Here is a 27,990-nt window from a genome sequence, read left to right as displayed (position 1 = left end):
TAATCCAGACCAATAGTTTAAAGGTCATTTGTTTTCCTGAACACTAAATGCTGTGGAAGAATGAGAAGCCATCTGGAAAAAACGATCACTTAAGCTTTCTGAAGTAGTTTCTTAATCTGTAATAGGAGGGTATTCTGTTTTTCTATTGCTGTGCAATGAATCGTCTAGGGTATAATGAGTTTAAGTCATAGAAATGTGACATTTTGTTTCCAGCCCTGCCATTTGGACTGAACTCAGCAAGATTGTACCCCACGTCTATGCTGCACAGTATGAGCTAGTTAGCTCAGTGGAGGGGTGGAAGACCCTCTTTCAAGATAGCTGGAAAAGTGGCACTGGCTGTTGGCTCAGAGCTCAGGCAAGTTTGAGGATTGAGGAGTTGATTCCATTCCATGTAGCCTGGACTTCCCCACAGCTCAGTGGCTGAGTTTCAAGCAAAATGTTTTAAGAGAAAGAGCCAGAGGGAAGCCATATTGCTTTTGATGACCTACCTCGGAATCACATAGTATAAAATGCTTGTCCCTATACCAGCTGTGTCCAGCCTGTGGCCTGCCTGCTCGTATCCCTCGTTTTGCCCACTGTTGTCCTGACTTGCTTGAGTCCAAGAGTAACTCATATTAGAATGCATATTTTCAGGCTGTAGATTGTGATTCACTCGTTCTGGATTGAGGCCTGGGACCGTGGTCCTGCTGAAAAATAAAGACACACTGATACCTTGCGCCATGACTTAGGATCTCATATGAACCAGCCACTTACGCTCTCTGAGCCTTTATTTCCTTCCCCATAGAAGGAGGATTTTCAACTCATAGAGCTGCTTCAAGAATTAAAAGACGTGTGTGTGTGTGTGTGTGTGTGTGTGTGTGTGTGTACACGCATGTATGGTATATAGCAAAATGCCTAATTCATGGTAAGAGTTACTATTATATTTTTGTCATTATTATTTATGTTATTATTATTGCTATAACTCTGATCTCAGGGGTGTATAGTAAAATATATTAAAGTGATAAGTCTTTCTGGTATCAATCCATTTTAGGCTAGAAACAGAACAATCAAATTCATTCTTTTGAAAGTTCAGTTTACTTTGTATTCAATTAAAAATCATCGGTTCCTCATTCCTGCCTATGTAGCTAATAAAACTGATTCATGATTCAGAAGGTTTTAACTTTTATACAACTTCACTTATTCAAATTACGAGCAAATTAATAATGACATGAAAGCTTCTATGCTGAGTGATGATGGCAGAGAGGGCCCGGCCTTCAGAGTTTGCAGTCTAAGGTCCAGTCTGTATATCAGTGTAGACTTCATAAAACTGGATCCTCAAGCACATTTGAATGTCTACGGACTCTGCATGTTTACACAGTGTTGGCCTAGAAAATGCCACAGACATGGATTTCATGGGCAAATAGCTGTCAAATATGGTTATGATAAAGCGCTGAGTCAGGGAAGGAGGAGATTATATCTGTCGTGGTTGGGGAAAAGCATGGAGAAAATCAAGAAAGATTTTATGGAGGATTGTGGTAATTAGCTCTGGACTTTGAAAGATAGGTAAGATCTAGGCATAGTTGTCTGTGACAAAGGGAGAGAGCTAGATTCTAAGCAGAAGGACCAGCAGGGAGATGGAGTGTGTGGCTTATATCAAAGACATCTAAATGGCCAATATTGGAGCCTGGATCACTGAGGGGAGGTGGAAGCCCAGAAGATCAGAATGGAAGAGCCATATTCCAGTGATCAACAGACTGTATGAATCCGTGAGATTGTGGCAGTATCTGTTTTGTTTTTGGAGTTCTGGCTATTACATTTCAAGTGTTGAGCATATTTAGTTGGTAATCCTTTGATGTTTGTTGAATGAATTAATGAATGAATGAGGGAACTTATGCCTGAAAGGTTTGGGGCAGAGGAAGGACAGGGTTATAGCTGAGCTTTGTTAGGCTCTCTCATATCAATACTCTGGATGGCCTAGGAGACGTGATGGCAGGTGGGGAGACTAGCCAGATAGTCATTTTGGAACTTCAAGCAAGCACTAATTAAGGGTCTATACCACAGTAGTTGAAGTGTGGTAGACCAGAGGGAATGGACATGACATATTTCAGCAGTAGACCTGATATTAGTGAATGAATAAGTAAGAAGTGAGTAAAGGATTCTTGGGACCGAGGTTTGAATAGAGATGAAGTACACTACTTCCATACTCTTTTACAGTTTCTTTCCCATTGATTGTAAAGTCAGGCACAACAGCCTTGCCGGCCTAGGAAAGGAGGAAGCCTGGCAGAACCACTATCCTCAAAGCCGTGCTATTAGTGTCTGAGCTTGAGGGCCACGAGGCAAGAAATATCGTTCTCCATGTGCCTCTTCAGGGATCAATCACCAGCGGACATGGCAGCCTGACTGGAGCCCTGAAGGTCTTCCTCCCACTGACTCCAGTTCTCCTTCCCAGCCACCCCCTACTGATGAAAGACGGGCAGGGCCATCACGAGGCCACACAAAACAAATCTGATCTGCTTCTTACAAGATGGGCCTCCAGAGGGTTGAAAATAATCGTCAGCTGCTTTCATGGGTCTGGTTATTTCCTCTGGCTGAAATAATGCTTTTCCGTAACAGGAAAACAGCTTGCAAAGGAATGAAATAGCCTCCGCATCTCCTTGGAGCCTGTCCTCATGTCCTGCAAGTGTTATGTGTCAGCAGGACCCGCAGAGGCTGAGGGCCCATGGAAGGAGAGTCTCTGTACTTTTCTGGGTTAACTGGACACTCTTCTTTGAAACCTGAGTCTAGATTTTAAAGTGGCAGAGAGCTTGTTTGCAAGCTAAAAGTGCTTAATGTACATTGCAGAGGTGATACATTGTACCTCGGAACAGGCAGAAACCAGTTTGTTTTTCTGGTAATACCGAATAGCTAATACAGCCGTGCACAAGCTAGTTCCAGCAGAGACTATGGCTTGTGAACTCTTATCCTAGACGGTGACCCAACCAGTGCCTAGAACATGTAGATAATCCTCCCATTAGTGACTTACATGGTATCAGAACTTGAAAGTAACTTCAGGAAGCACACAAATGGATCCCTCTTGCAGAGTAAGTGACATGGTTATATCCACTATGGCTCTGGGGCACCAGCTACTCTAAGTAACCATACAGATCAATACCCTTTCTTTTTCTTTCTGAAGACAGTTAACTATTTCCTATGGAGAAGAAACATGTTACCTTAACTAAAAACTTTCTGCCCTCAAAATCCCAGTTGTCTCATCTGCAATGTGAGGGAGAAGTCCTTAAGATATCAAAGCCTTGTTTCGAGTTCCAGGACCAGGGAGCCTAAAGTCAGACACTGAGCGAGGAATAGGACTCAGGCATTCCAGATCCTAAGTCAGGGTTGATTACCAGCCCTTGCCACCTATGCTGGGTCTACATACAGTGAAATAGAATCATTCCTTGCTTTTCCAGATAGATATAATATCTCACTTACTGCAGGGAGCACTTAATACTATTCATGGCGGTTTAGCTTCTCAAATTCTGATAATTCCATGTCAGAATCCTTTATACTCAGCCTGCCTTGTGAAAGATAATGAAGGGCATTTGAAGTCTGTATTTTTTTAAATATGCAACCAGTTGTCTGCACAACTTTTGTTTCTCACTGTTTCCATGTGGAAAAGATAGTGATGAGCAAAGACAGTCACATAAAAACACATTATCAGGATGTCACCTGAGTAACATTAGTTCTGACAGTAATAATATTAGACAGATACTTGTATACAAATCTTCTGAAATCTGAACAACCTTCAAATAGACTCCAGATCATCCACTTAGACGGATAATTCATGTCTTAAGAATTGCAAATATCAAAAAGCAAGTGAAAACACTTGGCTTTATCAAGTCAATTTAAATTAAAATGTTAAAGTAATAATTCATCATTTTGTACTACAAGATGTGTAGCAGCATCTTCTTGGCCCAAGTCAGTTCTATGGATTGCTTTGCTTTGCTGGATTAAATCAAGGTGCAATCCTGATGAAGTATATGCAATTTTATGCATTCATTCAAGCAAAATTGACTAAGAGCTATGGAATAAGACACCGTGTAAGTGAGGAAGAACATCCTCCTAGGAAGTGCATGTGCTTTGGCACCATTCAGCCTGTAGATGTTGAGCACAGCTCTGAACTAGAATCAGCTCCCTAACTTACCTCTGCACTCAAGTGAGTTGTTTAAGGTTGTCAGCTTCTATTTTCCTCATTTGCAAAATGGGATAAAAATATCTCAGAAGACTAGTATGAAGATCAAGTGAGAAATTGTCTTCATAGGAGCTCTGAAGCACATCAGAGTGATGTGCTTAAAAATATAGCTCAGGTGTGGCTTATGAAGACACCATTAATGTCACACACAATTTTACACCTCTTTCTATAGCAGTAAGACTGAAGGGGAGAGCTGAATAGAAAGCAGAATTGTGGCGAAGACGGGAGCTATATAAGTATTATTTCTGTAACCCAAGTCACTGTTCTCCAGGCTTGTACCAAAATTCCCCCTGGAGCTGCACTAATGGGCAAATTAGTATCAGTTGACAAAGTACCATATGCTTTGAAATTTTTCCCATTAAGCTTCATGGGAAATGGTAGAAATTCCTGGTCCATTATAGGAAATCTGGCATGACTTTAGCATCCAGTAGAGCACACTCTTAGGTCTCCTTAGCTCTGGATGGTCAGGCTATACCCCCAATTGCATAATGATGCATGGGCATCACTTATTAGAAGGCAGAAAGTCTGTAAGCTAATGTTATTCTTGTTTGTCAATATTAAGCTCAAAAAATCATATTTTTGAAAAGTATTTTAGTGGATTGTTTTATAAACATTTGCTGTTTGGTTTCAGGCTAAGCATGTGTAATAGTCATTAATAAGGATCTAAATTATGAAAACATATCTTGTCTTTGATGTCATTAGTAAGTCCGTGGTTCTTTATACCTTATGGTATAATATTTAAACAAGCTTAAGCATGTATGTCCAAGATGCATTCTCTCTTTTAGTACAATAAATCTGCGTAAATAAGAATGAAAAAAAGAAAGATCCAAGTTCTACAAACTGTGAAAGAAAAGGCAGCCAGAGTGTCTTAAGGATCTGGAGTCTTAACATAATAACAGCTGGCACGTGCTGAATGAATTCAGCACCCCGATCCTGTGCAAGGTGCTTTCTCCTTATTATCCCACTTAATCCTTGCAACATCCTTCAAGGTTGCTATTATCTCTATGTGATGAGAAAACTGAGAGGTTCCCCTGGTTGTCCAAGGTCACAAAGCCAGCAAGAACTACAGCTGAGATTCAAGCCATGTCTGACCGTGTTCTTCCCAGCACATCCCCGAGTCAGAGAACAGACTGAACAGCGCTGCGCTGCACAGTACCTAGTAACAAAACATGAATAAAGCCTTTTTATTGTTTTTAAGAGAATCTAGGTCATCCCTCTCTTTTCCTTAAACTGAACACAGGACGCAGCTTCAAACTTTTCCTCTGTGCCTTGAGCTTGTGGTGACCTTTTCCCAAAACTTAAGTCAGAAAGGAGTGTTTTCGCTGGAGGGTCTCTAGGCTAGCAGCAATCCTGCGGTTCCCTTTATTCAGGTTTTCTGTGTATTCCTGTCTTCCAGTTTCTATTTAATAGGGTTTGCTTAATATAGGATCCTGCTAGTCTCCTCTCCACCAAAGTGAGCAAATCACTGATGTAGTCCAGTGTTTTCTTTTATTGATGAAGGCACTCAGGAGCAGAGCAAGCTTGATTAAAATTACACAAAAAGGAAGACAGCTCCTTTTCTCTCTAAGGTTTTAATTTCTGTGTCACTAAAGAGAAACTATTGTGGTAACAAGGAAAATAACTATGGGAAATAGTAAAATCTGCTGGTGTTGATATTTATCACTTTGGGTGAAAGACAGAAGCATTGCTTGCCTTTAGGTTGCTTTATCCTGTCTCCTTTTTATGTAATGTTTGTTAAATATCACCTCTACATACTTGGACATTGTCATCGGACCTGATCATTTTTGCTTCTACCATCAAACATAAATTTCAAAACTCAAGTGGAAAATGATAATCTATTATGTTGCTCAACTCTTTTTTTTTTTTTTTTAACTCTCTCTGTTATTTTTCATTTCGGCTATTCCCAACTTCACTCCTTTATCTTTTTCTGTTGTTTGTTTTTGCTACTGGGGATTGAACTCATGACCTCGCTTGCGAGGCAGGAACTTACCACTGCTGCTGAGCTAAACCCCCCCGCCATCTTTTTCTGTTGGGGGAACTTCCTCTAGTCATCCTTTTAGGTCTATTAATCACACATTCTCTTAGCTTTCCTTCATCTTCGTTTCTCTCCTTCATTCCTGAAGAATATGTTTTTGCTGATTATAGAGTTCTGAGTTGACACTGCTTTTCTTTCGATCCTGGCCTCCAGTTTCACTCAGAATTTCACTGTCACTTGAACCGTGTTTTGCTATACTGGCTCTCTCACCTGTCAAAAGTTTCTTCTTTGCTTTTTATTCTAGTATAATTATGATGCCTTGGTGTGGATTTCTTTGAGTTTACCTCATTTGGAGTTTGATCTGTTTCCTGAATCTAGGCTACATCTATTGCCAAATGTGGGGAAATTCTAGCAATTGTTTCTTGGAGTATTTTAAAAAGTTTCATTCTCTCTCACCTCTTTTTGGGACTCAGATCATATAATGTTAGTTTAACCCCACATTTTATTTTGTTTTTCCATTCCACTTTTTTCCATTGCTTATATTATTCATGTTGGTCCACTCTTGGGTTGACTGATTTTATGCTCTGTTATTTCCACTCTACTGTTGAGACTATCCAATGAGTTTTAAAATTTCAGTTATTTATTTTTCCAATTCTGTATCTACCTGGAATTTAACTTCTGTTTCTTTTTCTTTTTTTTTTTTAGTTTTACTAGTTTTTTTAAGAGAATAAAACCAAACAAAATAAAGCAGAATAAAATGAATTAAAACAAAACAGTGAAACCAATATAGGACTTCAAAACAAGATAATAGGAACCCTGCAATGGCTGTCATCATGCCTCTTGTTATCTTCAAAATAGCTGTCCATACCATCAGAAATATTAAAACCAAACAAAATAAAACAGAAAAAAATGAATCAAAGCAAAACAGTGAAAGTGATACAGGGTTTCAAAATAAGATAACAGGAAATCAATGGCTACCATAATGCCTCTTGTTATCTTTAAAATAACTGCCCATGACATCAGATGTGATAAAATCTAACCAAATAAAACAGAATAAGACCAATCAGAACAAAATTACAAAATGATACAGAACTTTAAAACAAAATAGTAGAGAATTAACAATAGTTACCATTTTCCATTTTTAGATGTTTCCCCTTCTTTGACTTTTATAATATCTACTGTACATTTTGGAAAGTTTATACTTATGTGTGTCCAAATCATTTCAACCAAGCGTGTGATCTCAAGTTGCATCTATTTACCTATAAGAATCTTGTGATTATCCTTCTTTATAGCTGAGAAGCTTTCCATTGTATAAAAATACTGTATTTTCTTATCCATTCTGTGATGGTCAAGCTATCCCTGCTTTTTTTCTGGTTGCCTGTCACATAAAGCATTGTTTTCTCTCCTCTGACTTTCAGCTTATGAATTTCCTTTGGAGTTAATGTGTTTCTTGTAAAATGCATATTGATGGGTCTTGCTTCTTGATCCACTTTCCCTGTGTTCCTTTTTATTGGTGAATTGAGGCCATCTATATTAATGGTTACGACCAGCATACACTGGTTCATCTCCGCCATGCTGTTTCCCTGCTGTAGGCTCCTTACTATCCCCTCCATTCAGTTGTCTGCCCACCTTGGTGATCTCACTTTGCTGCTGTTCCTGGGACTGTGATCATTTTTATCTCTCTCTAGAATGTCCTTCAATATTCTTTGTAGGGTTGGTTTGGCGGTCATGAATTTCTTCAGTTGTTCTTTGTCATGGAAGTGTCTTATTTCTTCAAGTATGAAAGATAGTTTTACAGGGTACCTCAATCTGGGTTGGAAGTTGTTTTCTTTCAGGACTTGAAATACATCATTCCTATCTCTTCTTGACTTGATAGTTTATATTGAGAAGTCTGATGTGATTCTGATTGATTTTCCTTTATAAGTGATGTTTCTTTTCTCTAAGAGCCTTTAATATTCTGTTCTTGTGCTGAATTTCTAGGAGCTTGATTATTATGTCTGGGTGTAGATTTATTTTGGTTGTGGCTAACTGGAGTTCTATATGCTTCGTTTATCTGTATGTCACATCCTTTCCCCATGCTTGGAAAGTTCTCAGCTGTTACTTCTGTAAATAATCTTTTTATGTCATTGGTGTTGACTCCTTTTTTGCTGATACCTGTCACTCTTAAATTATTTTTCTTTGAGTCATCTTGCAGCCATTAAATTGTTATTTCCTGGTTCTTTGTTATTTTTAAGAGATCTTTACTTTCTCAATCACTAGCTGCAAACCTGTCTTCAAGGTCTGAAAAGTCTATCTTCAGTCTTTCTTCAGTTTCTTTCAAGCAGTTCTGCCAGCTTTTAATGGAGTTTTTAATTTACTGGATATCTCTTTGAGTCTGTTTCATGAATTCCAATTCTCTAATACTCTTCATTCAAGGTTTCTCTCATTCTCTTATGCTCCTCCCTTTTTCTATCTATGTTTTCTTTAGACGCACTCAGTAACCCTTTTATTATGTTTGTCATTTTTTCTTTTACTCAAGATATCACTTCTGCTCTGATTTCTGTTACAGCACCATGAAATAGTTTCTTTATTTCAGTTGCCATCATCCCAGAAATTTCAGGCGTGTGCCTTCTGCTTTCTTTCATGTCTCCTGTTCTGTTCATGTCATGTCCTGTTCTGTTTGAGCCGGAGGCCAGGAATCACCTTTTGCTCTTTTGCCTTGACATTTTCCTCCTCTGGAGGAGCAGGTTGTTGGTTCCCAAGTGCTTCCCGCATTGGCTACCTGGCCACAGTGTAGGGGGATGGGTTAGGCACCTGGATTTCTCCTAATCCAGGTTCTCCAGGAGGTTGTGGGGTGCAGGGCAGGCTTCTCTAGACACTCTTGGCTTCTTGAGGGCATGGCCTGAGGGTTCTCCTGACTTGCATTGGCCACTCCCTGGAGAGTCCTGATGGCAGCCACGTGCATGTGGAGCAGGGCTGGCTGCTTCTCCCTGCCTTGCTGGCTACCTGCGGGAAAGTCCTGATGGTGGCAGGAGTGCATGCTGGTGCTGGGCTGGGCTGGTTGCTTCTCCCCTCTGGGGCTGGCTCCTCCTTAACTTCTGTTTCTTTGCTGGTCTTTTCTTATGCTTTCATTTGTTTCAGAGAATTCATAATTGTGGATTAAAACATTTTTTTACGTTGGTTGTTTAAAAAACCTTATTGTATAATTGCATATTCATTATGCAAATAAAAAACCTTATTGTATCTATAGCATATTCATTTTGAAATTTATCAAATGTCTTTTCTCATTCAAGGTAAAATTCTTCTGGTTCTAGGTATGGTTAGTGATTTTTAAATTAGACCCTGGACATTTAATTATTTTGCTGCAGATTCTGGATCTTTGAGTCTCTATTTAGTGAGCCTCAAGTGATACAGTGTACTGGTAGGAGAAGACGAACCATGGGCTTCTCACTGGGTGAAAAGGGAGGCCTAAGTTCTCCATTTAGCGTCTACTGAAACTCCCCTGATGTGGTATAGGAAGTATGTTTTATTATAGCAGAGTCGGAGTGAAAATCGAGTTCCCACTTACCCTCCACTGGTCAGGGATAGCAGAGTTAAAGAGGAAAGGTTATGTGCCAGTTTCCCCGTAGTTTTTGGCTGGACGGTCCAGTGGATACTGTCACAGTGGTTTCTGCTTGTTAGCTAACCTTCCCACTCTTTTGGCTATAGAGTTCAGGCTTTGCTTTGCTTTGCTTGCTTTTTGTTTTTTTGTGTATTGATATTTCCTAGTTGCTGACTTCTTAGTGCTCTGTCTGGAGTATAGAGAAGGGAATTCGTTGCTGTTACTCCCTGAATCCTGAGGTTCTTAGCTTGCTTTCCTTCTCTGTACAGCATTCAGAGCCTTCTTACGTTGTTCATATATTATAGTAGTCTTTTAATGGTACTTAGCAGGAAGAAGTACCTATCTTCATCTTGTCCAGGACTGGAAATTTTAGATATATAAGAACCAATGAACTTTTTATCTGATAATTCAAGATTCTTAAAGTCCACACGTTTTTCTTCTATTTTTTTTTACCATTGTTATACTCTCTTGTTATTTTTGTTCCATTTTATACTCTTGTTACTTGTACGTTTCCTAGATAATTCATCTATTTTTTTTAACCTTTTCACTCACAATTTCTATTTCTTTGTATCCTCGGCTTGGCATTGTGAGATAGTTCTCCTTTTCATCTTTCAGATCATTAAGTCAGTTTTCAGTTGTGTTCTTCTTGTTTTTCACTTCTGTAGTTGAAATGTTTAAGTTTAAATTTAGTCGCTTAGCAGATTCAGCATAGACCCCAGCTTGTGGGAGTCGGACCAAATCTAGTTGGCAAGATTGGCCACAACCTCAAAGGTATGCATTCTTCACAGAAGCTCACCTCCCAAAGGCTGAACCAGTAGAAATAAAGAAAATTTTACAAAGAGATGAAAAAGAAGCAGTGAAAAATGCTAAAACCACTCCTACATATTCAAAACTATCTCCCAAACACTGATATATCAACCAAGGATAAGGATTAATTTATATTTGATGCAAGATGTAGAGTCCTTGACTTTTTTTTTTTGAGACAGGTTTTCATTATGTACTTAAGGTTGGTCTTGAGCTTGCTATGTAGCTCAGACTGGCCTCAAACTCATAATCTTCCTGCCTCAATTTCCCAAGCTTGAATGTGTTTAAGTTGTGGTAGTCACATACAATTCTATATAATTATTCTACCCTTTCTCTGTGCTTTTTGTCATTAAGCCTACTGCATTGGTAATAGATTAGAATCCCAATTTTATCATGGAGGAATAGGAAAACTATAGGCAGACAAGGTTTCTAGGAGAGCTAAGAAAAGCAATCCATAATAGAGATATATTTTCAACCAGTACTTCCCTCATTACCAAAAAATTTGTAACAATAGGTCATTTGGGGGGAATTACTGTGATAAGGGATGAGGCAAGGTTTGGGGAGAATTACATGACTGGTCTCTTTCCACTTACTCACAGATAATAGACTTCCTAGCCAACCTCCCTGATCTCAGGATGTTTCATTTTTAAGAAGTAAGCTATGAATGTCTGCTTCTGCATCCTAGAATATAAAGAATAGAACATATTGTTTATATGCCATATTTCTGTCCATAGAGCAACAATTTCCTTGTCCTTAATAGGGAGTGTAATCCTCATGATAAATGCCCCGTTTTTTTGCAGAACACAGTAGCACCCCTGTAGTGACTAGATAACAATTTAGCTTTCTTGATCTCAGGGCATCATTTGGTGAAGAGCTCAAGGAATCTTTATTGTCATCAGATAGCTTTCTTTCATTTTATAAGAGTAAACTGTAGCCCAGAGAATTGGACTTGCCATGCTGCAAGACAGAGAGAAGTAATATCTAGAACTTGGGCATAGATCTTCAGAGGGGCTATTCTGATGATCTTCCTGCCACACTCTTAACAGTCCCCAGGTCTAATCTCATTAAAATTCTAATAAAAACCTCTTCACTATAGCCTTGCATTTATGAAGACCTTGAATACTAAAAAAAATCAGTTTATGTGGTATATACTCTCTTAGCAAAGCCAGTGTATTCTCTATCCTGTCTGGATTTATGTGCAAATCATTACACTTCAAAAAAATTGAAGTCTCTCACAAGAAGGTGATCTCCAGCTGGAAACCAGCACCATGTGCGGGCCACTACTGGAGTGGAGACACCGAGACACAGACTTCTCTCTGTGAGTCAGTGCCATTTGTGGACTGTGGAGGGAGAGAAGAACCAGGCCTCACTAAAAAGTGATCCCCACCTGGAAACCATATAATTTTCATTGTTTTGTTGGGTTGGGTTTTATTGTCTTCTGATTTGTTTGATTATGTTAAATCTGATGGCAGGAGCAGCTATTTAAAAGACAGCAAGACATATTATGGTAGCCATTTTGGATTTACTACTGGCTTGTTTTAAAGTCCTTTATTGCATTCATTGTTTTGTTTTTATTGTTTCCATTTTATTGTTTTGTTTTATGTCTGAAGGTATATGCAGCTATTTTGAAGACAACAAAAGACATTATGATAACTATTGCTGATTTCATAAGGTTTTGAAGTTCTATATCACTTATACTGGTTTGTTTTGATTGATTTTATTCTGCCTTATTTTCCTCGGTTTTATCCTCTTTAAGTGAAAAAGAAAAAAACAAATTGAAGTCTATAGTGGGCTCTCACCAATATTGAGTAAATGATCACTTGGCAGCCCATTATGGAATCCTGTCACTCTAGATCTAAAAGAGACGTAGAAGTCACCAGTCCTATTTCTCCTATCTCCTGAAACCTAGAGTAACAGAACTAGTGAAGAACACTCCCCAAATGCCTTCTCATTCTGTTCCCCAGACCATGTTCTTCCTTTCCCTTGTGCCGATTCTCATTGATTTAATCTGAAAGTATTAAAATTGCCGATGTAACTGTGTTCTGTATATAGTTTAAATCTTTCTAACATGTAATTTTCCATCATCATCCCATGCAAAATGATAAATCAGGACCTTTTTTCTTTCTCTTTTTCTTTCTTTCTTTCTTGCTCTTTTCTTCCTTTTACTATATGGAATTTGGTAATTTTGAGGAAGAGCAGAAACTTGTCCTAAATCACTGCAGACAGTAAAGCTGAAATTTGAAGCAGTAAACTATCCTATTTTTGGAACAATAAATGTGCAGTCTGGAAGAGTCAGGCATTCTAAGAAGGAAATTGTACAGAAAAAGCCAACTATTAAGTCAGCTCTTATTAGTATTTGAATGCAAAGAAGATTAATATAGATAAAGGGGAGGTATAGGCACTTAGTAGATGAAAAATGGAACACTCACTGACACAGAGAAAGCAAACTTAGCTGAAATGGTACTTATGGGAAATAAATTCAAACCTCAGATGTTTTAGTCAGGAAGTCTCATTAGAACGCAACACAGCTTCTCATTATGGGTTATTATATGGTGTCACTAAAAAAAGGAGAGACATCTGAGAGGGACAAGGCACAACCAGATAGCAGTGTGAGAAATTTCAGTCTGGCTGCATCTTGCTCTATATTAATAGTGGATCCTTTGATGCTATCCTGTCACCAACATGACCTCGAGAGTGATACAAACAGATTAAAAGTGATCTATATTGAAATGACAGTTGTTAGACTAAAACTCTTTTGAGAATCTTTGTACACCTTATTGATTTATTAATTCATTCCACATGTATTAATGAAATTCTAGAAAGACAAAATAAATAAGATATTTTCAAAAAACTTGGTATTTCTCAGAGAGGTCTCAAGGAGACAGACAGGTTAACAAGCCATTGTACTGGTTACACTGGGTGACCTCTTGCATACATGTCAAGGATAGCAGAGGCACAAAGCTGGACTAGGAAGACTTTGTGGAAGATGAAATACTTTTGACCAGGATTTAAAGGAAGAAGTGGTCATCTGTAAGGTCAGGGGAAAGATGTGGAAATGAGGAAGACTCTCAGAGGAATGAAATAGCTTATGTAGAGTTAATAGAGGTGTGGGATTTAGAGTCCCATCAGACTCTCAGGGCAGTCACTTTGAAGCTGTGGGATCTTAAGTAAGTCACTTTACTTCTTGGAACCTCAGTTTCATTTTCTGTAAGAACTAAAACAATCTTCCCTGCATGTAACAGTCGTAAGTATTATGAATAGTGCTGGCTAGGAAGTCATCTTCTCTAGAGGCTCCGACTTTTGAGAGCATTGGTTATAGGTATTCTCATTATCCTCTCTTTGCAAAGACAGAAACCTAGAACTGAGAGATTATGCAACTTTCCCTAAATTACACAGGTTAAAAATGGCAGCCCTGGGGTTGGAACCCAGCTGGTCTGGCCCCAGATTACATTTTTTAGCAATGTGCTCCAGACCCTTTATTGAATGATGTGCCCTGGGAACATAAAGTGTGGGGTGTTTACGGGTGGGGTGAGGTAAAGATGACGCGGCAGGGGTAGCTACGGGAACGCAGTGCCAAGGCACTAAAACTTTATCTCTAGGTGAAGAAGGGACAGTAGAAGTATTTTCAGCAGACAAGTGATTGTCAGAGATATGGGTACTGGAAATCAAACTCATAACCTTGTACTTGCCAGAGATTTGTGGAGCTTTTTAAAAATTAAGTTTATTGGTATAATTTAGATATACATATTGGTTACATTCATCATGGGGAATTTGCACCTCTATGTGATTATCTTGATGCCTCTTTTTTCTCCCATTCCCCTTCCCCTTCACTCTCTTCCCCTCCTTATTTACAAAACTTTGTTTTCAGTTTAGCCCTCTTTTCTCATTTTTTTCTTTTCTCTCCCTTCCTTACCTTCTCCCTTTCCCCTAGATCCCCTTTCCTTTTGAACAATTTCTGCCTATTTCACAATATCTATTAGACATTTTGGTTCTTATTTACATGTTCAGTTTCTCACCCCAGAATTTACACATATGTGTCCAGTTTATTTCACTGAAGAGTATGGTCTCAAGGTGCATCCATTTAGCTAGAAATGTCTCAAGTTTATCTTTCTTTATGGCTGAGTAGTGCTCCTTTGTATTAAAAATATCTTTTTTTAATCCATTCATTAGTTGGTGGCAGATTTGTGGGTGTAAAAGACCATAGGCAATGTGTGAAGGATGCATGGCAAATAGATGACACTAACCTTGGCAAGAATCAGCAAGGCTCCAGCTCCAGCAAGGACAGCCAGATGAAAAGGAGGAGATGTGTGTTAGAGTTGACTGGTCTTAATGTCCAGCAGGGTGTGGGGGCCGGGAAGAGAGAAGAGTCTAAAACATCCCTTTGGTTTCTAATTTAAATGTCTGGGGAAAGATGGTATCACCACCAGTAAAGACAGGGAAACCACGCAGAGGAGTTAACTTGGGCAAAAGATGTGACTTTGGTGCGAGCTCTGTTGAGCCTGGGGAACCAGGACAATATTCAGGAGTTGTCCAGCAAGCAGCATTTGGAGCACAGCTGAAGAGTCACACATCCAGCAGAATAGCCTGGCGAAAGTGAGGGGAGAAAAGCGATCAAGAGTGAGTGTGAAGAACCTCAGTGTGTTCCAGGTTGGCAGATAAGAAAGAAATGGCAAAGTAGCCACAGAAGGAAGAACAATCAGAATGAGAGCCAGGTCCCTAGAGCCAAAGGTAGCATTGTCCAGACAGAAATGCTGTACAGAACAGCATTGGAAGAAGCAGAAGCTTCTGGAGTAGGCAGCTAGGAAACAGACAGATGGGACAACTTTCCATGGGGAAGGTTTACACTTGTTGGTGAGAGCGCTTCCTTCATATCTCCCTTTTGAACAAGTGCACTCTGGTGCTTATCCTGATTAGAGACCATAACTTGATTGTTAATTTTTATCTCCAGCACACCTTTTAAATTAAACTTTATCTTTAGAAAATTGTAGATTCATGGGCAGTTGTAACGAACAGTAAAGGAAAATGTGTGTGTGTGTGTGTGTGTATTGTACTTGAGATTGATCCCAGGTCTCCACACTGAGTACATCTCCAACCCTTTTTAAAATTTTTTATTTTGAGACAGACTTGCTAAGTTGCTGAGTTACCCAGGTAGGGTTCAAATGTCTAATTGCCCTACTTCAGCTTCCCAGAGTGCTGGGATTATGGTGTGTGCTTCTATACTCAGCTAAACATTTTTAAAAGTTTACTCTATCTCCATGTTGGCTTCAAAGTCTTCCATTTTTGTCCATTTCCCCTAATGGTGCTTTCCCTGTGCTGAACTTTGTATGGTTTTTCTACGGCAAAGACTGGGGAGAGAAGCAGACTTGGAGGAGCACAGGCTCACTCAGCCCATAGATCTGGGTGGGAGCAGGCTGGGCGCCAAGAGAAAAAGCAAACTTTAGGGGTAGGTACTTACCAGACTTTCAAAGATGGATCACTCAGGAGAGTTTCTGCATAAAGGCCGGGATCTAGGGATGAAGGATAGAGAAGAGGTTGGTGTGGGAGTGACCATCTTTATCTAGGCTGGGTTGGCTCCAAAATGCTACAGTGTCCCTCCCACCATGGGTGAAGAACATTTGTCTGTCCTCTGATCCCCAGAATGGTCTAACTTGTCAATCTGATGGTAACCCCCCTTTAAATACTGAAAATTGTCATGACCCTGCCTTTCCATTGGGAACAGAGCACCAACTTCTGACCAGGTCCCTCTGACTGTCCAGCTTGTCCCTTTCAGCTCTCAACTCCTGTCCCTCTCTTAGTGGGATCCCTTCATCTTGAGGTCTTTGTTCCTGCAGCCTTCCAGTGGTACGCTGTTTCCACATGCTTCCCTTTCACTGGTCAGCCCCAGCTGGCTGTTCAGGTTTGAGGCACCTGGCATGGTGTCCTGGAATGGTGCTGCTGTTCCTGGAGCCCATTAGATGGTACTTCCCTGAGGACAGGGGTTGAGTTTTATGGAAGCTGTATGTCCAGTGTCTGACACACGCGGGCCTGGTACGTGTTCAATAGATAATTCAACTTGGAAAGTTATTGGATTAGAGAGATACATTGGGGTTTGCTGGACAGAGAGTCGGTAGAAGTGGAGTCCGCTCAGATGAAATGCTCAGGGGAGTGATCTGAGCATAGAGCTCCAAGGATCCTCAGCAGTTCAGGGCTTCCAGGTTTGAAGAGCCCTTCAGGTGACCAACAGGGACGGCTGGAGGGGCCTGAAAAGCGTCCGGCTCAGCAAGGAAAGAGTTTGCAGACCAACGGAAGTTGTCCGTAATGCCACCCCCTCCAACTCCTCTTGGCTTGGGTCCTTTGGGGTTGGGGCTAGGGAAGGGGGTAGAGGAGATTACAAATCCTTCACATCCCCCAGGGTCCCGCATAATTTGTTTGTAGGGGAGAGAAGGCGGGGGTAGTTTTGGGTCACAGCTCTGGCCCAGCTATCACTTCAGTTCTGGATGACCTTGGGGAGTCCCTTTCCTCTCCAGGCCTCAGTGTCCCCGTGGGAACTGGGCGGACGCTGCGCGCCCCAGCGGGTGGCCGGGGAAGGTCGGTGGAGGCAGGGCCGGGTGGGAGCAGGACCGCCCACTGCGGTGGCCGGGACCTCCGGAGCTCCAGTTGGTGGCGCGGTGGACTCCTCCCCGGGCGGGGGTCGCGCGCTGGCAGCTGGCGGCCCCACAGCTGCAGCCTCAGCACCTGCCGCCGCCAGACGGCGCGGCCCGGCTCCCCCCACCTCCGGCTGCAGCCGCGGCGCGGGAGGCGGAGCCCCAGCCCAGCCCGAGCCGAGCCGAGCCACGGCCAGAACCCGGCCCGCCACGGTCCCCGCGCTGGGCGGGGCCGCCTCACCCGAGCGTCAGCCGCCGGGTCCTCGCTGGCGCGGGCAGCACCGCCTCTGCAGGTAAGGGCGAGGTCCTGGCGCCGCAAAGTTCTGGGGAGCCTGCTGCTCCCTGCACCCGGGCCTGTGCCTCCGGGAGCTGCAGGCTGTTCGGCCCTCGGCTTGCTCCACGTTGCTCGCCACGGTGCCCTCCGCCTGCACCGCTGGTCCGGGTGACCCGCGCCGCCTCCCGCCTGGTGTCTCTGCTCTGCGCGGGGCTTTGTCTCCGACTAGCTCAGACCTGCAAGGGTTAACGCTGCACAGGACCGATTGGTGTTGCGCTTAAGTTTCCAAGATCTGCGTGGTATAGTTAAAGACCCGCGAACCTGGCTTCAGGTGCGGCCGTGGCCAGCCAACTTTCTGAGTGACCTGAGGCCGGCAGTCCCTGCCCTGGCTCGACAGCCACACCTGGGCCAGGAAGGGTTTGCCAGGGACGACCAGCAAAGCGCCATGCCTGCATTGCCACTTTGTGAGTCGAGGGGCACTCCGGAGTGCCCCAGCTCCAGGGTTCCTTGTGGGGAGAGAGAGGCATGTGGGGACTCATAGACGTCAACTCCAGGCTCCTGTCACTAACCTGGAGCAGCTTTGGCGGGGCTGCAAGGAGGAATGTTGAATCAGTCCGTGGAAGCAGAGGAGGCTCCCTGGGCTGGGAGTTGGAGCTCTAGGACCTGATGGCGCTTCTGCCTTCCAGGCTCTGTGACCTTGGTCAAGACCCCACTGGTTTGGTCACTTCCAACAGGGCTACAGTGCTGCTCACTATGTGTTCATTAAGGTCTTTCAACTAGAAATCCAGAGACGTGGACCCTCAGGGTCTCTGTGATTAAGGGTCAGTTTGGGTGGAGACAATATTTGATCAAGAATCCATCCAGCACTTGCAAGTGAGTGTTTAGAAAAGAAAGGAACCATTTGCAGTTTGCTTGGGGAGTCCCAAAATAGACATGGCACAGAGTGGTGGATGTTCGCCTGGCTTCCTTCAGCTCTTTGGACCATCATAAAATATTCAACAGCGTAATGATTTGTTTTCAAAGTGACTTATAGATCAGGAAATGTTCTGTTTGTGAGGCGATTATTTTTGTTAAAAAATCTCTCAAAATGGTTGTTTAGGATAAAAAATAATGTACTGTTTTATGGGGTCCTGACAGAGAAGGTAGCATGTACTTGTGTCTAGTATAAAACCATGGTGGAGATGTTTTTCAATCAAGACCGCTTTAAATCGTTCTAAGTAAGGCATCCCTGGGTGCCATTCCATGTAGATCTGATTGCAGAGTGAAGTGCATGTTTTCCAGCACAGGTGAACGCTAGTGCAACCACAACAAAACAGGGACCGTGTGAGGTCCTTAAGTGTGGCTTGCTGGAAGGTGAGCTCTATTCCTTTGCCCTGCATCTTCTTCCTCTTGTGCTATAACCTTCTCCCTAGTGTATGGATGAAATGCATTGCTATGAAAAGCTTCTTTTGGAAGCGATTTTATTATTTTATTCCTTTCATTTCCTAGACATTCTGGTTTTAAGTTTCACATTTTATGAGTCAGAGGGCTGGTGAGAGTATGCCTTGTGACTGGAGCTGAGTTATGATAATAAGTTTGCTTTCTCAAATGATGCGCTGTATGCCAAGCTAATTTGTTCATGGCCTTTTATCGCACAGATGCATTCAAATGTAATCCTGACTTCTCCCCTTTTTCACTCTAGTGGTTCAGTAAGCACTTTCTTACCACTCATTCAGAAAAAAACAAACATGAAAATTACCCACAGGCCTTTCCCTCAAGGAACTCATGTTCTCCTGAGGAACAGAGTTATACTACGGGGCATTTCCGGCTTTATCTCCTGAGAACAGGAGAATGGGTATATTCCAAATGAAGAGATTGGAGAATTGTGCACTCTGGGAGGTAAAGGGAAGGAGATTTCAACAGGTAGGAAGGAGCAGAAAAGCCGTTTCTAGGCCAACGCTGGTATGCGCAAAGGTACAGAACCTGGAATGTACGGATACAGATGAGAACTGTGCGTCTGCTTGAGGCACACAAGCAGGCCGGCCACTCCAGAGCAGCAGGCAGTGAAAGGGGCCCAGCCGGCGCTGAGCCGGGCCTTGATCTCTCTGCACCAGCTTTGGGATGTTGGGCCTTAAGTATCACTTTTCTCATTTGTCAAAGGGGAATAATGATAATTTTCAACTCTCAAGAGTAAATGAGACCATCTGTAAACGTCCCAGATAGGAAGTCTGCCTGTCACAGGTGTTTGATAAAAGCTTCCGTATACTGCTGGGCACTGATAGAGTGTTAAAGTAGTGCTTTTTGCTTAGCTAGTATGTTGATTTAGAGCCTCTCCACCAGGATGGAGCCCCATGCCAATGTGAGTATGCTCAGGCTGCTTCCTGCTTCAGGGATGGAGTTTTTATTATTTGGAGGGCACTCATGACAGACGCTGACACCAACAGCACCAGTGGCCTGTAAATAGGTGCTGGAAGCTGCAGATGGGTTCATCAGAAGACTCAATCTCTGCCTCCCAGAAGCTGATCACTATGTGCTCAAGGACCCAGGAGGGAGGATTTGACGGTTAGACACATATAAATACCTCAACTTTGGCCATATATGCTAGGAACTGGTTCCTGGCTCCCTTCGGCCTTGATGAAGGTTGCTTAGCATTTCAAAGCTGTGGTCAAAGACTAGGACAGGGCAGTGGGAAACAGCACCACAGTACCTTATGATCCTGTGTAACACAATGTAGATCCACTTTCCTGTCCCTCATTTTTTTACTCAGTGGGTATGCATAGAACACTTACTGTGTGAGAGAGAATGTTTCAGGTGCCTCAGAGATACAGTCCAACAAAAGGCAAGGTCCCTGTCTTCCTAAAGCTTATATTCTAGCAGGAGAAATGGAATAAATAAGTAAATATGTAAATAAGGCCGTGACAGTTTATACCAAAGCCTGGAAGGAAATAGGCAGGGTCATGTGACAGAATGCAAGGGGCACATTATACAGTGGAGCCTCTTCCTCAGGACCTGTCTCCACCATTCTCTCTCTCTCCCTCCTTTTCTGCCTCTTCTTCCTTTGCTCTTTGGTCCTCTTTCTGTCTGTCTGATTGTCTGTCTGTCTCTCTCCTTCCTCTTCTCACTCCTGTCTCCTGCAAGCCCTAAAGAGATTCTCACGGGTATAGAAAGGGAAAACTTGAGTAGGACTGAGCTCCTGGTGCCACCAATCCTGATACCAAAGCCCTGGCCCTGCCTGCTGGACCTGTGCTCAGTATCTCCTCACCCTACCAGGCTGGAAACTACAGCAGGGGAGGATAGTCACCTGTGACCTTGAGGGTTATCATCTGTGACCTTGCCTTTTGTCTTGCTCCTTCCTTACTAAAACTTTGATCACCAAGCCCTGTCATTTTACTTCAAAATCCCCTCAAACAGGACTCTATTTTTCATCCTTTGTCTCTGTCTCTCCTTCTCTTGTCTCCTCTCCCTCTCGCTCCATCAGGCTTCTTTCTGTACTCTCCACCCTAACGTGTGCCTCTGATCCGTTAAGCCCCTCCTCAGCAATTTTCAGTGGGCCCTTTGTGTGTGGAAGCGCCAAAACCAGTGTCTGTCCCTTCAGACAACTCCTCCACTCTTAGTCCCTCGGCTCTGTCTCAGCCTCTAGACCACCGCCTTCGGTCTGCTTTCTCTGCCTGTCATGTGCCTCTTGCCTACCTCTGCTGAGAAGCTGTCTTCCCAGTCCCCTGGTCCCAGGATTTTTATTATCCTCTGTCTTCTCCCTGTACTTGGTACTTCTCATAGAGAAGCAGTTGCTATCAGCACTGAAGGATTTTGTGTGTGGGAACAATGTCCCATTTCTCTTCACCCTATAGGCTTTCCATAGAGCCTAGTGCTAGTGTAGACTTGATAATGTATTTGCTGTTTAGATTGACAAAAGCCTGCGATTTTCTCCAGATACGAAGTGGTGTGAGCGAGGCAGAAACGATGCTGCTGTGTAAGGGGTGCGTGTGGTCTCTAGCTGCACTTGCTTGTGGCATTCTGATGCCTCTAAACACACAGAGCTTTCATTCAGTGAAGAGGTGGTGCAGCCTCAAAAATGAGTCTGAAGTTTGAATTTGGCTTTTCAATAGGGCCTATTTTAAATAGTTGTACGATGTAACCTTCAAGTTTTTACTTATGTTATAGAAAGCATTCTTTATGATACCAAAAGTTCTGATATGTAAAGCTTTGAAATACCAAACATGCCTATGTACTTAACACCATTCAATTTATAAAATTTTGATTTACATACAATGGCTGTACTATTATTCCAAGATATATGATAAGTAATATATGCTTGTAGAGACAGTAGCAATGCTGGTTTAAATTTGTTTTGGTAACTATAGGTTATATTGTGCAACTCTGTAAACATGAGGGATTTTTTTTAAGTGACTATCTGCTGAAGGACAGTGATTTGTTGCATGGCCAATCAATGTGAGGGCAGTGGCCATTATTTTTAGTGAAGTGACACTGTGTTTTCAGACTCATCTGATGTTTCGAGATATTTTGCCAGTGGTTAGAAATGTTTTGGGCTTCCAGTCATTTCCCAAACTGGCTGCTAAATGATATGTGTCCTTAACACTTGTTCTTTTGAGGAAAAAGAAAACCTAATTACAGGTTAGAAAAGATATGGCAATAAATCTAAAGGTAAGGAATTACATTCTTTTGACTTCTCTTAAAGAAAGATCTGAGAACTCTGTTTCAGTACAAGGGCAATATGACAGATTTTCAGAATCCTGAATGGAAAGCACTTCAGAGAAATTTATCCAAATGCAACAGTGCTTAGTTCTCAGAAATTCTGACTTAGAGAAGAGTTATACAAGCAGAAGAGATGTGCTGTGCTTCCTGTTCTGAGCATCCACCGTGTAGCAGGGTATAGTCTGCAGCCTACTAAGCCAGCAATGACAGCCACCCTACACCAAAAACACCCTTCCCAGGGCTGACTTGTAAACATTAATGCATTAAACTTCTTAGTTACTACTTTGTTATTTTTTTGTTCCAAACATAGAATTCACAAGAATGCAAATGAAAAGACAGTTATCAAAATAAAGATGAAGGTGCCACCAGTTTATAGGCTCATACCTGTAAACTCAGCTACTTGAGAGGCTGAGGCAAAAAGATCACAAATTTGATACCAATCTGGGAAATTTAGAGAGAATCTGCCTCAAAATGCAAAGGACTGAGGTTGTAGCTTAATGATAGAGCATCCCAGGGTTCAGTCTCTAGGACCATATAAAGAAAAAAGTGAGCATACCATGTATTCATTCTTAGGAAAATAGTTTAATTGGTAGCTGGAGTCTCTGTTGTCTGTTTTTCTCTTGCAAAAAATGTCAAACCCAGGCACTCCAGGGTTCCCCTGGCTCTGTGGATATGCCGCTGGCTCTTGGCAATTAGAAAGTAATTCGTATTACTTTCTAATAGTATAGCCATTGTATGTAAATCAAAATTTTATAACTTGAATGGTGTTAAGTACATAGGCATGTTTGGTATTTCAAAGTTGCTGGCATTCCTCTTTCTTCCTAGGGATGGGGAGACTTTGTATTATAGATGTAGGAAAAGTTTCTTTCTCAGACTCATTTCTGGGTAGTTTCTGTATTTAACTCTTCACAAAATAAGTTTCTTAGGAGAGCATACCTTAATTATAGGCTGAAAACTTAGGTTTACCAGTTTTATACATTTCAGGATAGTTTAATGACCAGCCACAGACCTCAAACAGGATTGCCAGCTCCAGAGACGATCACGCACAGCTTTGCGTGAGTGAGGAATTCCCCTGGCTCACCCAGCCTTTCCACTTGGACCTGCTGACCCTTCCGGAGCTCCTATTCTGCTCTCCCTTGGCTCTGATTGTTACAGTTTGTTGTGCTGAGCCAGAAATCTCCCTCCAGGCAGTGGCTGCTCTATTGCCCTTCATCCTGCTCTTTCGGGACTCACACAAAACTCTATTTCTTCTCTGTGACAGCCACATAGATCATTTGGAAGTTCACAGACAGGGATCAAGCCCCCAAATCTTTATTTCCTCGGGATAATTTCCCCAGTTTATCCAGTCCCCTGAAAACCAGAGCTAAAAATTGGACCCAGCTGTGCCTGGGGATGAGCTTGTGCTAGACCAGGTGCTGGGGTGCCATGGCCATGGGTGAGCCAACCCCACCTCTGGAACTCAGATCGCTCATGTATCTGACTGCTTCTCAGTGCTGTTTTAATTTCCTGTGTGTGCTGTGACGAATCATTACAAGGTTCTCTTTCAGCTACAAAAAATTTATCCTTGTATGGTTCTCCAGGCCAGAAATCCAAAACCATAGTTTTAGCAGTGCCACCCTCCAGCTGGAGGCTGTAAGTGGACTCTTTCCTTTGCTTTTTCCAGCTTGTGGAGGTTGCTGGCATTCTTGACCTGTGGCCCTATTACTCCAGTCTTTGCCTGTTTGATCCCATTATCTCTCCTTCCAGCTGCTTTTTTTTTTTTTTTTTAACATAGGCTCTCACCAGTCAGGTTAGCCTTGAACTTGCTTATGTAGCCCAGGCTGGACTTCGGCTTATGGTGATCCTCCTGTCTCAGCCTCCCCAGTGTTGGGATTATATGAATGTACCACTATGTCCAGCCTGCCTCACTTTTTTTTTGTACCAATGATCCAACTCATGACCTCATGCTTACCAGGCAAGTGCTTATGCCACTGACCTAAATCCCTGGCCCTAGCCTGTCTCATAAAAGGACATTTGTCATGGAATTTAGGGCTCATTTTGATAATCCAAGATAAGCACCTCATCTGAGGAGCCTTAATTTAATTGCAATGTGAAGACCTCTTTCCAAATATGGTCACGTTTACCGGTTCCAGGGGTTAAGCCTGGGATGTGTTTTTGGTGGGGGGAGAAGGGCTATCAACCAGCCTTTAGTACTACTTTCCCTACTTATATAACTTTCTTCTCTCTTAAGTGCTTTTGAGCCCATTTTCCAGGGCCACTGGCCTCATGTCTACATTGGGTGTGTCTTATGTATCTCCTTTCCTTCAGTATCCTGACTGCTGCTCGGAAAGTGCTGGTGGGCTCTGATCATCCCTACTGTGCTGACTTGGTGGGACTTTCAAGGATCAGGCTGCTCAGAAAAGTGCAGGCCTTTCTGGTCCACGCCCTCATTCTCATCAGCATGCTCTGGCTAGTCAGTGGAGTTTTTATCAATGGGAAGGAGAAGCTATTAAAATATTCATTACCAGTTCTTAGAGTTAGGAAAGATCTCATGGTGAATGTGCTCTGGATAGAGAAATAACACAGAGGAAGACCTACATTCTCACAATTACCCATTATTTATCTTTCCAGTATTAAAATACACATGTCTTTCTATTAAAAAAAAAAATCAGAAAGTGTTTGTTGGCAGTCCTGAAAGAGTGTCGTATGATCTCCTTATCCTGCAACCTGTTGCTGGCTCCTGGACTCTCTGAATGCAACTCACACTAACGTGCTTTTCTCCAAAAAGTGCAGGCATCACTTTGTTTGTAGTGGACATTCCAGGGCACCAAAAGAGCCTCAGGACCAGCAGGAGAGCTGGATCTGGTGCAGGTGGTAATAGAACTGAGCACAAGCAGGATGATGACAGTGACCTGAAGGAGTCTGAGCTTGGAGCAGCTCCGGTCTCTCCGCTGTGAGCTTGAGTTCCTATCTCACACTTGCTCAGAGCAGCCTCTTGGGCTGCCGTTCCAATTGGTTCACTGTGCTTTGATAAGAAAAGGAGCTGGGAAGCAGGGAATGTGGGGAGGGAGGAGACAGATGAATCAGACAGTCCCCACCCCACCTGCAGCTGGCAGCCAGGCAGTCCTGGTAAGATGTTGTGCCTCACAGAGACCTGTAGGAGGCAAGCAGAGGGCTGGCTGGACTTTGAAGGACATCGAAAAGGCTTTCAGAAGGGACTGACATTTAAACTGAGACCCAGTGAATAAGAGATAAAGAGGGAAAAGGTGGAGAGAGCAGTACACCCAAGGTATCTTCAGCTGTGCCCCACGAGGGCTGCAGATCATCTTCTTCCTGGTCATCCAACCAGAGCTATACTGGAAGAGCCTCAAGTTTGAAAAGGAGTTTAAAGATCACCTAGTAAGTCAGACAATCTTTGCTTCTCATTGTGCCTGATGGGTTTAAAGAACATTTTGACAAATCTGTTTAATGAAGCTACATTGAAATATCCCCACAGTACAGTGTTCTCTGTCTGAGTGTCTTTTCTAGGCTGAGGGAGCTTCCCTCCCACCCTTGGCTCTCTTGCCCCCCAGGGTTGCACAATTATAGGAGACATAAGCCACCACCCTGAACTGAATTTCTCCCAGGCAGGCACTGAGCCCTGCTGTTCATTCCGTCCAGAGCCTGGAAGAGTAGCTAGACTAAGGCAGAAGCTCAGTGTTCTCTGCTGACTTCCGAAATGAATGAATGAATGTGACTACTGCCTTAGTTGTCTCTGCTACCCCAGACTCATTGCTTTCTTTACATTTCTCAGTAGTACACTACCTAAGTGAAGAGCAGACATGAGCCTTTGTGGTTTTTCATCTTATATCTGCTCCTGGAGTCAATTTGCCTTGGCAGCAAAATGCTAGCAAGAACTCAAGGAGATGTACCTAATCCCTGAACTCTCTAAAGATGAAGAGACCACAGAGCTGATAGCCAACATCTGAGCTGCTATCCGATCCTGGGACGTGGCCAAGCTGACCATGGTCTAGCAGGCTCTTCCTTGGTGGCCTTAGTACTAAGGTTAGAGAAGCGAGGCCCAGGAGAAAGTATGTAGATTTTTGACTCCACTGGGGCCTGAGTTTATTAATGGGCCATGAACTGAGGGCCCATTATTTTGTTGCTTATTTGTTAATTTCATTTTTGTATTATTTGAAGGGATGTCTGGAGAAGAGACATCAAACTTGTTCTCTGTGGTAAAGACTATCTAAAACCAAGCTGGTTTTCCCCTACATGGTCATTCTTTACAAATTCCAAGTTCCTCCAGTTTCCTAATTCCTCAAGCTTAAATCATTACTGACTTTTTTTGGTCTGTCTGTCTTTTACCTGCTGATTATCAACAACTCCCCAAGGAAATTTGGAAAGTCCTTTCCCTGCCTGGGCCTGTTTCCTGTTTGTTTCCTGGGTTATTCCTCAGATCCTTTGCAGTTAAATATATACTCATTCCCATAACAGAGACTGACCATATACTTCCTGGAGGGTGATGCTCTGGACTGCAGGAATACCCCTTAGCCTTGCAGAAGTCACAGCCTCATGTAGGGAGAAGCTAGCAAATAATCATAAGGACTTTCCATCATAGGGGATGAATCCAGGCCTGAGGGAATCTGAAACAGAATGAGGAGAGACCAGCCTCTTGAGGAATGTTTGGACTTTTTGCCCTCAGGAAAGAATTATCTAGAATTGTTGCCTACATGAAAACATGAATGGTATAGAATAGGTTTTTTCATGGGAGGAATATAATAAAAATATATTTTATGGACATATGAAAATGCCACAGTGAAATCTGATTGGCTGTATGGTTAACATGCATTAATATCCTCATAGGATTTTTTATTTGACTTGGAAAAAAAAAAAAAGAAAATTCCAACATAGATGGCTTGTTTTAGGGACCATCTCTCCTTTTTTCTCCTCTGGTCTTCCCACAAAGGAAAAAAAATGTTTATCTCTAGAGTAGATTAACCTTTATACACAGAAGCGTTTGGGACATGCTGCTCAGCTAAACAAGCACTGTCTGTAAGTTTCACAGAGAAATGGCCAGGTAGGTGTCCAAATATAGGCCTAAAGAGAATGAATTTATCTTTTGCCTTATCATGTTCAAAACCTAATTTTCAAAAGCAGTTTCAATTTTCCCAGCTGTCTAGATGACAGTTAGACACATCCAACCTGTGTCCATTTATCCCTTCCCTTGCATTTGTTCTGCCCAATTTAATTTAGTTAGAGTCTATAAACTTTTATCAGATGCCTATTAGATAGGTTTAGCCCAATGTCAAGAGCCTAGGGAGGTGAGAGAATGTATCACTAGCCAGACATTCCTAGCTAGACCTATAAAACTTATACCCAAGTGTCCGTAAACAGTCATCTATTCACTGGGGATTGCTGAATAGATTGGTTTATGTGCCAGGAGTTCTGTCCCAGGCAGAGAGGTCTGGAGAGATATGTGCTGAGTGGTGTTCTCAAGGAAGTTTTTTGGAAGAGTCTGTGGTAGCTGGGCCAGGCAGTAATTGCAAGCCAGAGCTGAAATGCAGGGGAAAGGAAACAGATTGACAGATAAACTCAGTGCATAAATTTGGCATGAGTTAACTTTTCAGTCTATCCTCAGCCTCTCTTTGTCATTAATAATAATGAAAATGTTCCTTGTCTCCATGTCTTAATAATGAAATATTTTTTCAAACACATGATGCTCTGGCATGCCATGCCACTGGATTTTTGCACAAGTTCTACCTACTTTGCTTGACCTTCTCTTCTCCTTCACCTACTAGTAAAACTAGATACCTTTCAACCTGAGTATACTTCTGCTATTTTACCTCATTTCTTTCCCTCCCCTGACTTTGCATG

At 42.4% G+C, this 27,990-nt stretch overlaps 1 protein-coding gene across 1 annotated transcript; it reads right to left on the bottom strand.

Annotated features, from left to right (window-relative positions):
* Window positions 1-14,261: 14,261 nt before the first annotated feature.
* On the bottom strand, window positions 14,262-26,140 carry LOC134477339 (uncharacterized). Its single transcript, XM_063255034.1, has 5 exons — window positions 26,046-26,140; window positions 17,777-17,969; window positions 16,474-17,688; window positions 16,022-16,073; window positions 14,262-15,150 (listed from the first exon to the last, which is right to left on the bottom strand). Exons 1-3 carry the CDS (start codon window positions 26,138-26,140, stop codon window positions 17,008-17,010), a joined length of 969 nt encoding a protein of 322 aa, XP_063111104.1. The 3' UTR covers window positions 14,262-15,150; window positions 16,022-16,073; window positions 16,474-17,007.
* Window positions 26,141-27,990: the final 1,850 nt, after the last annotated feature.

Source organism: Cavia porcellus, unplaced genomic scaffold (genome assembly GCF_034190915.1).
Source record: "Cavia porcellus strain 051 isolate PalLab524CR breed Dunkin Hartley unplaced genomic scaffold, mCavPor4.1 scaffold_1, whole genome shotgun sequence".
In the NCBI taxonomy this organism is placed as follows: domain Eukaryota; kingdom Metazoa; phylum Chordata; class Mammalia; order Rodentia; family Caviidae; genus Cavia; species Cavia porcellus.
This window is presented reverse-complemented; position numbering and strand designations above follow the sequence as displayed.